Source organism: Berghia stephanieae, chromosome 1, assembly GCF_034508935.2.
Source record: "Berghia stephanieae isolate SIO BIC M18660-M18661 chromosome 1, UCSD_Bste_1.3, whole genome shotgun sequence".
Taxonomy (NCBI): domain Eukaryota; kingdom Metazoa; phylum Mollusca; class Gastropoda; order Nudibranchia; family Aeolidiidae; genus Berghia; species Berghia stephanieae.
Window position 1 is genome coordinate 89,032,213 of NC_088360.1, and position 10,879 is coordinate 89,043,091.

General features: G+C 33.5%; 1 protein-coding gene across 1 annotated transcript; it reads left to right on the plus strand.

Annotated features, from left to right (window-relative positions):
* Positions 1-5,158: 5,158 nt before the first annotated feature.
* LOC144960849 (uncharacterized) lies at positions 5,159-9,056 on the plus strand. Its single transcript, XM_078894231.1, has 2 exons — positions 5,159-5,377; positions 7,412-9,056. The coding sequence occupies exon 2, from the start codon at positions 7,484-7,486 to the stop codon at positions 8,657-8,659; it is 1,176 nt and encodes a 391-aa protein (XP_078750357.1). The 5' UTR covers positions 5,159-5,377; positions 7,412-7,483; the 3' UTR covers positions 8,660-9,056.
* Positions 9,057-10,879: the final 1,823 nt, after the last annotated feature.

Here is a 10,879-nt window from a genome sequence, read left to right on the forward strand (position 1 = left end):
GAATCAAAGAAAAGTCTTGTGATTTTTCTTAAATTGAAATTTTAGACGAACTTGACAATGCAAATTGAAATCAAGTGATCATCTTAGATAATTTGCAATTAACATGATTTAGATTGCAAGAAACATGTTGCAAACTATCAAATTAAGATAATTTGAAGAAATAATATCTACATTTATACCTATGCCTTTTGAGATATATACCTTGAATATCCATTACATCCACACTGATCCTAACAGTGTCAATTCATGTCAAAATCTGCATGTTGCTCTTCCACTCACTTTCTTCCTTCAGTCTGCTTCCTGTGTACAGTCTCAATACATCTGTTAAATTTGGTTGCCTGTATTTTTATTTTTACTATATTTTTTCACATATTAAAATCAAAAAATAAAACAAATCATTACATTTAGTGAACTATTCTCTACAACTGGTAGATTATGTTATAATTTCAATATTAACTGCAACATTTCATGGTCAAAAGACCAATCTATCAAATTTTACCAATGCATTACAAATCAGTTAAATATATAGTTTCATCAGCACTTTAATATTAAAGAAAAAAGTAAAATCTACTTAAAGACATTTAAAGAAATTTCAAGGATTTATATAAGAACAAAAAATATTATTTCTGATTTCTTAATTTTCAAAAACAAGAAAGCAGTTGTTGGTTTTTGTTTGTTGTTTTTTGTTGTTGTTGTTGTTGTTTTTTGTTTTTTTGTTGGTTTTTCATATTTTTCTTGACTTCCAATGTGAAAGAATATGATAAGCACATTGGACATCTGAATATATTGGATAAAGAAACAGGAACCAATAACAATGACATTTCTGCCATAATTACATATTATTACATGTTATGGGGCAGCGTGGCTCAGTGGCACGGTCTTTGCTTCCTACCCGAAAGGTACCGAGTTCAATCACCGGCCGCTGCGTTGTGTGACCTTGAGCAAGTCACCTCGCCCTAGCTCACTTTGTGGCGCTGCTCTGCGGCTAACGCCTGGGTTATTCCAGTCTTCTCTTGGAATAGACCCTAAAGACAAATTTCCCCTTGGGGATGAATAAAGGGAATTTTATTTTTATTTTTTATTTATACAGATCTTCATAATAGAGGTTTTAACTTGTATTTGACAATCGCAATAGAGAAAAGATAAATAGAATGTTTTTAGCAGCTTTTAAAATCAGAAAACACTCGAAAGCAAAATGTGGATTATTCTCTATGCTTAATCGCCACCTGGAATCTAGATTATGGATTAATAGGTAAAATTCAGCTGAGAGATTTTATAAAGAATATGAAATAAAGAAGAAAAAGAAAATAATGCCAATAGATAAAAAGATGGAGGGCTCCATAAGATACAGTAGCTGTTGAAAGATATTTTGATAATCTTGAAGGATAAGACTCGACGTGCACTTATATATATATATATATATATATATATATATATATATATATATATATATATATATATATATATATCACGCCGATAAGACAAAGATAATAACAACAGATTATCAACAACAACAATAATAATAATAATAATAATAATAATAATAATAATAATAATAATAATAATAAATAATAATAATAATAATAATAATAAATAATAAAAATAATAATAATAATAATAATAATAATAATAATAATAATAAATAATAATAATAATAATAATAATAATAATAATAATAATAATATATAATAATAATAATAATAATAATAATAATAATAATAATAATAATAATAATAATATAATAATAATAATAATATAATAATAATAATAATGATAATAATAATAACTTATAAGGCGAAACAGCTTGGGCGAGTAGGAGTTGAATGAGACTGCTGTGCACTATTTTTGCATATAAGCTTATGTACATGTCGAGTGGAACACTTTCGTTTATTTTTAAAATAAAATCTCCCCTCCCGTCCTCCCCATGCCCCTTTCAATCTGTCATCCCTTCCTCCTTCCCTGCCATTCATTCTTTCATCCCTTAGCAAAAACCACAAAGAGTCTTATGGGGCAAAAATAAAGAAATAGAAAAACAATAACAATCCAAAAAAAAAACAAAAAAAAAAAAACAACACAAGCTCGGGATAGGAATCCCTTACCTTGTACATTCTCCAGTTCTGAGCAGGTTGTTCCTAACTCGCGCAACATATTATTAGGAAAGGGCGAGAGTAAAAAATATGACAAGGCTAGACTTTGTGGTGAAAGCTACGGACTACCAAAGATGGAGATTTTTAGAAAAAAAATTGTTGTTGTTGCTTGTTTTGTGTTTTTGATTTCGGTTAAATTATGATTGAGACAGATTCGAGATTGCAACTGTTGCTCATGGCAATTTTAAATAATCATTACCCATCTATTGTTATGAAAAGTATGCTCTCTCAAAAGATACAGTAGCAGTTGAAAGATATTTTGATAATCTTGAAGGATAAGACTCGACGTGCACTTATATATATATATATATATATATATATATATATATATATATATATATATATATATATATATATTATACATATATATATAATACATATATATATATATATATATATATATATATATATATACACACCGATAAGACAATGATAATAACAACAGATCATCAACAACAACAACAATAATAATAATAATATAATAATAATAATAATATAATAATAATAATAATAATAATAATAAATAATAATAAGAAGAAGAAGAAGAAGAAGAAGAAGAAGAAGAAGAAGAAGAAGAAGAAGAAGAAGAAGAAGAAGAATTCCCCCTGCAAAGTCAAAGGTCTTAAGGATAGGTACGCGTCAAACGGAGCAGATCCAAGTAAAAGATCAGGAACTTGAAGATATAGACACTTTCTCGGGACAAGGATGGAGGCACGGAAGCAGAGGTGAAAGCGAGGATAGGAAAGGCACAGGCTGCATTCACATCCTTGAACAGAGTTTGGAGAACTAAAGATATCTGCCTTCGACTAAAGCTAAGACTGTTCAACTCAAATGTGAAGTCTGTCCTACTGTATGGATGTGAAACTTGGAATACATCACAGGCATGTATAAGCAGAGTACATATTTTCGTAAACAGGCGCATGCGTAAGCTACTCAGAATAAAAAGGATGGATAGAATTAAAAATGAAGAAGTATGGAAAGAACACAGCAGAAACCAGTGGGAAAGGAAATAGGAAGAAGACGATGGAGGTGGATTGGACACACTCTTAGAAAGAATGACTCCACTATAACAAAGAAAGTATTGGACTGGGACTCTCAGGGGAAAAGATCTAGGGGAAGGCCAAGAGGAACATGGAGAAGAATTCAAGAAGCGAATATAGAAGTGATAAGACATGGAACGAGATAAAAAAGGTAACTCAGGATAGAGAAGGCTGGAAAGTGTTTGTCTGTGGCCTATATCCTGTACCAGGGTGAAAAAAGCAGTGATGACGTTTTACCACTTTCCATCAGACTTTTGTTTTGACTGCGGCATGCGAATAGTTAGCTTTATAGCGAAGGAAGTTCGTAACGTCACATCTTCTACTTTTCTTGTTGATAAATCCTTGGAAGTGTGTATGTAACTTGCGCTTCGGGGACAATGGTAACATATTGAATCATAAGGTGGTATAACTATTTTTGTAGCAGGACGTAAAAGCGGATCTAAAAATTACCGGAGATAAAAGAGCGAAGATAGATGGTCTTTATTGACGACCAGCATATAAATAGACTGGAGAATAAGATGCCATCACTCTAAACCAGAAAATCATTGACAGAAGGTATGTATTTAGTCCTCCATAAGAGTAGTTTTACACTTCCAATGAAACAGGAACCAGTTTTTTAACATCACACTTCTCTTCCCTTTTTATCCCCTCTCTCTCCTCGCACCCTTCATTCTCCCCCCCCCCCCCCCCTCATTTTGACACACACCCTCACTCACACACTTACTCACACACACACACACACACATACACTCGCGCACACACACAGACAAAAAGCATCGAACTATAAATCTGTAATATAATAAAGTCTCTCTGAACCTGTATGTTGTTCTGTGTAATTGTGGCTAAAATTCTTCGTGTGATACCCATACTAAAACACCAAAAATCTCTCATTCCGTTACATGCATATCTGATTTGACTTGTGTAAATGTTTCAAATCAAACTAAACAATTCACGTACTGAGCGAGTAGGCTCATTATTATTGTACAATATTAGTTTGTGAGTCTATTATTGCTATTACAGACTTGTTTAAAAGACCTTCTCGTCGAAAAAAAAATCTTAATTCGGCCTCCTTATATTATCTATCTATAATAATAGGGGACAGCGTGGCTCGGCGGTATGGTCTTTGCTCCGTACCAGGAAGTTACCGAGTTCGATCACCCGCCATTGTGTGGCCTTGAGGATGTCACCTCGTCCAATCTCAATTTGTGGCGCTGCACTGTGGCCGGCGCCTGGGTCATTCCAGTGTTCCCTTGGGATATATCCTAGAAAAAACTTCCCCTATGGGATGAATAAAGGTTTTTTTTTAAAGATTAAAATCCCACTACTACTACTACTACTACTACTACTACTACTACTACTACTACTACTACTACTACTACTACTACTACTACTACTACTACTACTTCTACTACTACTACTAATACTACTACTACTACTACTACTACTACAACTACTACACTACACTACTACTACTACTACTACTACTACTACTACTACTACTACTACTACTACTGCTACTACTACTCCTACTATTGCTACAACTACTACTACTACTACTACTACTACTACTACTACTACTACTACTACTACTACTGCTGCTGCTGCTGCTATATTACTACTACCACTACTACGACTACGACTACTACTACTACTACTACTACTACTACTATTATTATTATTATTATTATTATTATTATTATTATTATTATATTATTATTATTAATAATAATAATAATAATATCATTATTATTATCATTATTGTTATTATTATTATGATTATTATTGTTATTATTATTATTATTATTATTATTATGATTATTATTATTATTATTATTACTTTTTTTTCAAAGCCTCTTTTGACATTCTGATCTAATTATATTTCCGACATATTAAATCTTAGATCGCAATTTCACATTGTGAATGAAGTGGCGTGCATAAAATGAAAGGGACCCTATTCATGTTCATTCAAATTAGATTTCTAAAGGATATAGATACCAAGCGATTTGACTTTCTTTTAAAGCTTGACTTGTACAGGAATGTTGTTATAAACTCATGAGGCACGATTATCCCCTTATTAAATACATTTTCCTTCAGTATGGAGCACGTCTAGGGCAGTCAGGCTGGGTTAGCTGGAGTTGTGAATAAGGAACGTCCTGTTTTCATTTTCTTTTGGTTCTACGAGTAGTTAAGGTAAGTACATTTTAAACAGGCATGAGAGCGAAATGGGCTATATAAATTTCTTGGCACCCATTAGAAAAGACACTGGTATATTCTAACTCTCTTCGCCATAGGAAAATTGTCACATTAAGATACAATTCTATAATTCTGATATCTGTTTTACATCACTAAATCTAAAGAATATTTTTGTTATAACTATAAGAATATACTTCAACAGTCGTAACGTCACTTCATGCATGGTAACTTAGTAACTGGCTCTAAACTATCGGAACAATGGCGGACGCTCTTATGAAATATTTATCCGACGAGCATAAAAGCGTATCCAGGGGGGAAAAAAACATAAATCTACATAAATCTGATCATGTTTTGACTTTTACACATTCTGATCACAAGAGATATGAAAAGTTCTCGCCAGCATGAAAAATAAAAAGGACCGATTTTCTTTGTTTAGAACCACGATGGCCACGTTGCTGGGCAACGTGACATAAGACTATTGAATCCAATTGACACCGTGTTATAGAACATATTTTGTTGAACAATACTATGTATGAAATATAGATTGTGCTTTTTCTGTTTCAGTAAGAAAAATCTTATTTTTGTTTTGGGTGGGTGTGAAGTTTTGAGTAAAATTCAGAAAATGGTTGTAAGTAAAGAAAGAGTCTGGTCAGTCTGATATAATATATTTCCGGCAAACTACCAACTGTTCATGAAAAGCAGAGAGGTCAGAAAATGATATAGTTTACCCGTATTACAGCCAGTGTGTTGTCCTTTTGAGCTGTATAGATGTTTGGTCAATACCTGTAATACCACAGACCCCGAGATAAGCAACTTATACTTTCAAAAAGTCCATTTTTATCTTCAAAGTACCCGGAGAAAATTAAACCGGACCACCACAACAACGATGTCTATTGATATAATCGATATTATATGTCCAGTTTAATGTCAACCAGATGGAAAGTGGCTCATGTTATACCCTAATCAAGTAATCATTGTTTTGTATCACTACTACTACTGCTACTACTACTACTACTACTACTACTACTACTACTACTACTACTACTACTACTACTACTACTACTACTACTACTACTACTACTACTACCACTATTATTATTATTATTATTATTATCATCATCATCATCATCACCCTAATCAAGTAATCATTGTTTTGTATCACTACTACTACTGCTACTACTACTACTACTACTACTACTACTACCACTACTACTACTACTACTACTACTGCTGCTGCTCCTGCTGCTGCTGCTACTACTACTACTACTACTACTACTACTACTACACTACTACTACTACTACTACTACTACCACTATATTATTATTATATTATCATCATCACATCATCATCATCATCACATACATCATCATCATGATAATAATAAAATAAAGATAATATACTACTATTATACTACTATACTACTATATACTACTACTAATAATAATAATAATAAATAATAATAATAATATATAATAATAATAATAATAATAATATAATAATATATAATAATAACATAATAATAATGCTATACTTATACTTTAATGTCTTTTATGGTTTTGTTAATTCGCTTTAACAACGCATATCTCTTATCTTTCGTCTTTAGTGTCTCATTCAGTATTGTAGACAAAGGTTAAAACACGACATATAATTTTGTCTTTTTAAAATATCATTAAAGCTTCTATTCTAGTTCATGATTGTTATTGAAACCATTTGTTTCCAAAAATATTCTGTGGGGTGGATCTGATGTCTAAAATTGCTTTAATGTAAATATGACAAAAAATGCCAGAATCCATTATCCTAAATAGAACATATAAACTTATCTCAAGTTTTATAATTAAGAATATACTAGTATATTCATTTGGTAGCAACTCCAACATATACATTTGAAGCAATCAATCATAAACTATTCAAAATGTATCATTAATGTTATACATTTAAAGCTTATGATGGATTGTAAAATATGTATTTTATATTTATGTGGCACAGAAGATTCAACTGTTATATTGAGTGGATATTTTAATATGTTTCAGTGTATAGAACATTGCAATAACCAGCAAAACGAGGCAGGAAGTGAGAGAAAGAAAGATAGTGGAACAGCCAACATGAACATCTATATTGCAACCATCAACTTAGACATAGACGTCAATGCCCTTGAATTATCTGAAAAGATACTTCTAATCACTTTTGTCGTTCTTTCTACCATATCAAATTTTATCTTTATTTTCTTTATCATCTGTCGTCATGGAATGCAAGCATTTACCCAATCTCGATACACGATTCGATTGGCCATGGCCGTTGGAGGTATCCTTTTTGGAATGTTTCCTATGCTCATTTTTGCTGTACATTTTTTTGAGCAGGAAGACGACATGTTCAGCTGTATCACATTTACATTGGCACGTATATATCAGCTAGAATTCATTCATGTTTTATATTCATTTGGATTCATCATTCTCGCTGTTGACATCGTTGTAAGATCTAAAATTATTCAGTCTAGAAAAAAATCAAGTCAATTGAGTAGATTTATGACAACTCCATTTGCTATCGTAGCTGGTCTTCTTCCTTGGCTCGGCGCATTGACACTCGTTTGTCCTTTGACCCTAACAGACATGGATTGGGACGACAACTGTCATTCACAACAAACACGGACACATATCAAAGCACAGTATATTGTTTGTGGTATTGCACTACCATGTACAACTCTTGTTATTGCGATGTTTTGTGCTTTTCTCAGTAAAGCGGACTCTGAAAATCTGTATGACTTCGACAATCCCATGGCAATTGATGATACTTGCTTACAGGATATATCAGCATTGACATTTGCAACTTCTCATTCAAATCGTGGAAATAAATATCTCCACGATTCTGAAAGACAAAACATAAATGACACCAATTCATTAGACGCAAAATCTGGTTCCACAAATGTTGACGCATTCAACAGCGCAACCAACCCCAGCACAGACGCCAAAACATCAAAGGACATTGTGATTAACAAACATGTATCGTCATTTGGATGTCATGAAAATGATGCCCTTTACGACAGAAATAAGATTCGTTTGGAGTCTTTGATTATTTTGGTGTGTTCTGTGGTTTTTATAATAACAGTTGTTCCATACAACAGCATCATTGTGTTTATTATGGATAACTCCCTTAGAAGTCCTGCCTTTAAAAACTATTATGTTTATGAGACGAATACAGAAATATTCATTGCTTTTGTCGTTCTGTCGGCTTTAATGACTGTAAACCCAAGCCTGGTGCCTTTACTTTCTTTGGCTGTGTGAAGCAGTACATTACATATCATTGCAATATGCCCGAAACCTTTATTTGCTATATATTCTAATGCCTAATCCAGTCCTGCCTAGCACGACGAAAAAATCGTAGAAATACGAATATTTTAGCTCCAGCTACAGAACAACATGCACTTTTTTGACTCAATAAATTGTGTGCAAAAAGAAAGAACATATATTATTCAGGACTTTCGCGCATTAATGGATCGTGCTGGGAGCAGATTGTGTATTTCTAAACCTTTTTAAAGTGACTTTTTATTATTTTCCCTTGGAAACTACGAATTTTTGAAATCTCAAGTAGGCTACTCTGCTAATCAGTTATTTTAGAAGTCCTCAATTTGAGCTGGTGTATAAATACTTATAAACTGTAATTAAAAGTGACTGTGACTTGTATACTGATTCCATTCAATACTGTGCATATTCGTTTCTATCTTTCAATATTCAATTCTAATACTTCTACCTAATGTTTTGTGAAATAAGTATATTATTTTAAAAATACGATGTTGGTTTGCATGTTTCATCTAATCTATACTTTGACGCACATTATACGTGCCGCTATTTGATATAATGATATGCCACTCGCCTTTTGATGGAACGGTCCTGGGTTCGATTCCCCCTATAAGCGGCGAATAGTAGAGAACTCCGTACTCGGGTGTAAATCGAGTTCCCGGCGGTTAACAGCGTTGTCTCTGTCGGGGAAAAAATGTAATATCGCCTAACAGGCGCCATGTCTCGTTCTACATGTTAAGTGTTGTTGTTGGCTTGAGAGCCTCTGTAAAGCGCTTTGAGCACGTTTAGTGGTTATTGCTCTATACGAAAGCTCGATTAAAAAAGGAAATCTAAAATTTTCTTCTTCCGATTTAAGTATAGTAACTATAGAAGAACTATGGTGGAATATTTTGGCTATACGCACAGCATCAAAAAGAACGAACAATACATGATCTTTACTTTCCTTAGATACCTTTGCAAATTCCTATTTTTCCTGGATGACGTAAATGACAAAAGGTTTTCGTACAAATTAATCTCGAGACGTCCTCCTGACACAACTTTTATTATTCATGGTAACATACGATTACGAGTCACGAATTACGCGGACTCTTTGGTTCTCTGCTAATATTAAAATTTCTCAGTGCAGTCTTTATTATCTCTATAGAAGGAATGAATCTCACGTTATGGCTGCCTAAAAGCAATAACAGTACAGAGAGCCAAGTGATGTCAATTTCGTTCCTTCTACATTTAGACTACAAAATGAGATACTATCAATCTGAAACCAGAAGAGCATTTACACGATGTATTATTCAGTCCTCCGGAACAGGTCTTTTACACTTCCAATGAGATAGGAACCAGTTTTATGCTATCACACTTTTGTAATAGAATGATGTCATTATTACTATCGGCTAGCATCAGTGCGCGTGTGTGTAAAGCCGTAGCCATAGTTATGTTATAGCCTGATACTGAAATCCAAAAGGACTGGCAGTTTGATGTCATTATTTGGTTTTTGCACCGCCTTGTGAGTTGTCGTTAGTAGAGCTCATGGAAACAAGTTATTTCATTGGTTGAACTATAGATATTATGCAGATGACGTCACTCAGGCCTTTGTTATTGTTTTTGTCATCCGCGTTTGTGAGTTGTTCTCACTAAACTGTAATGACCAGACTATAAAAGTTCATGGTTACACAGAGTTTGTGTGTTGGTCCGGTATACTTCCGGATGGCAATGTTGTGAACTCCTTGGCCAAGCGCATTCTATCAATTGAATACAACTCACGATTTGTTTTCTTTTGTGGCAAAAGACTGGCATTTTGACGTCATTTTTGGTCAGTATCAGGCCATAACTTAACGATGGCTACGGTATAGCCCATCCATTGTGTGTATGTGTGTGTGTGTGTGTGTGTGTTTGTGTGTGTGTCGTCTGTGTGTGTGTAATCGTAGCCATTGATAAATTATAGCCTGAGACTGAAACCCAAAAAGACTGGCATTTTGACGTCATTATTTGGTTTTTGAACCGCCTAGTGAGTTGTCGTTAGTAGTGCTCATGGAAACAAGTGGTCCCATTGGTTGAACTATTGAATACAACTCACGATTTGTTTTCTTTTGTGGCCAAAGACTGGCATTTTGACGTCATTTTTTGGTTAGTGTCAGCCTGGCCTTCGTAAAGTTATGGCCTGACACCGAAGGCCACGTTACCGATTTCAAACCGCTATTTGGTTGATTA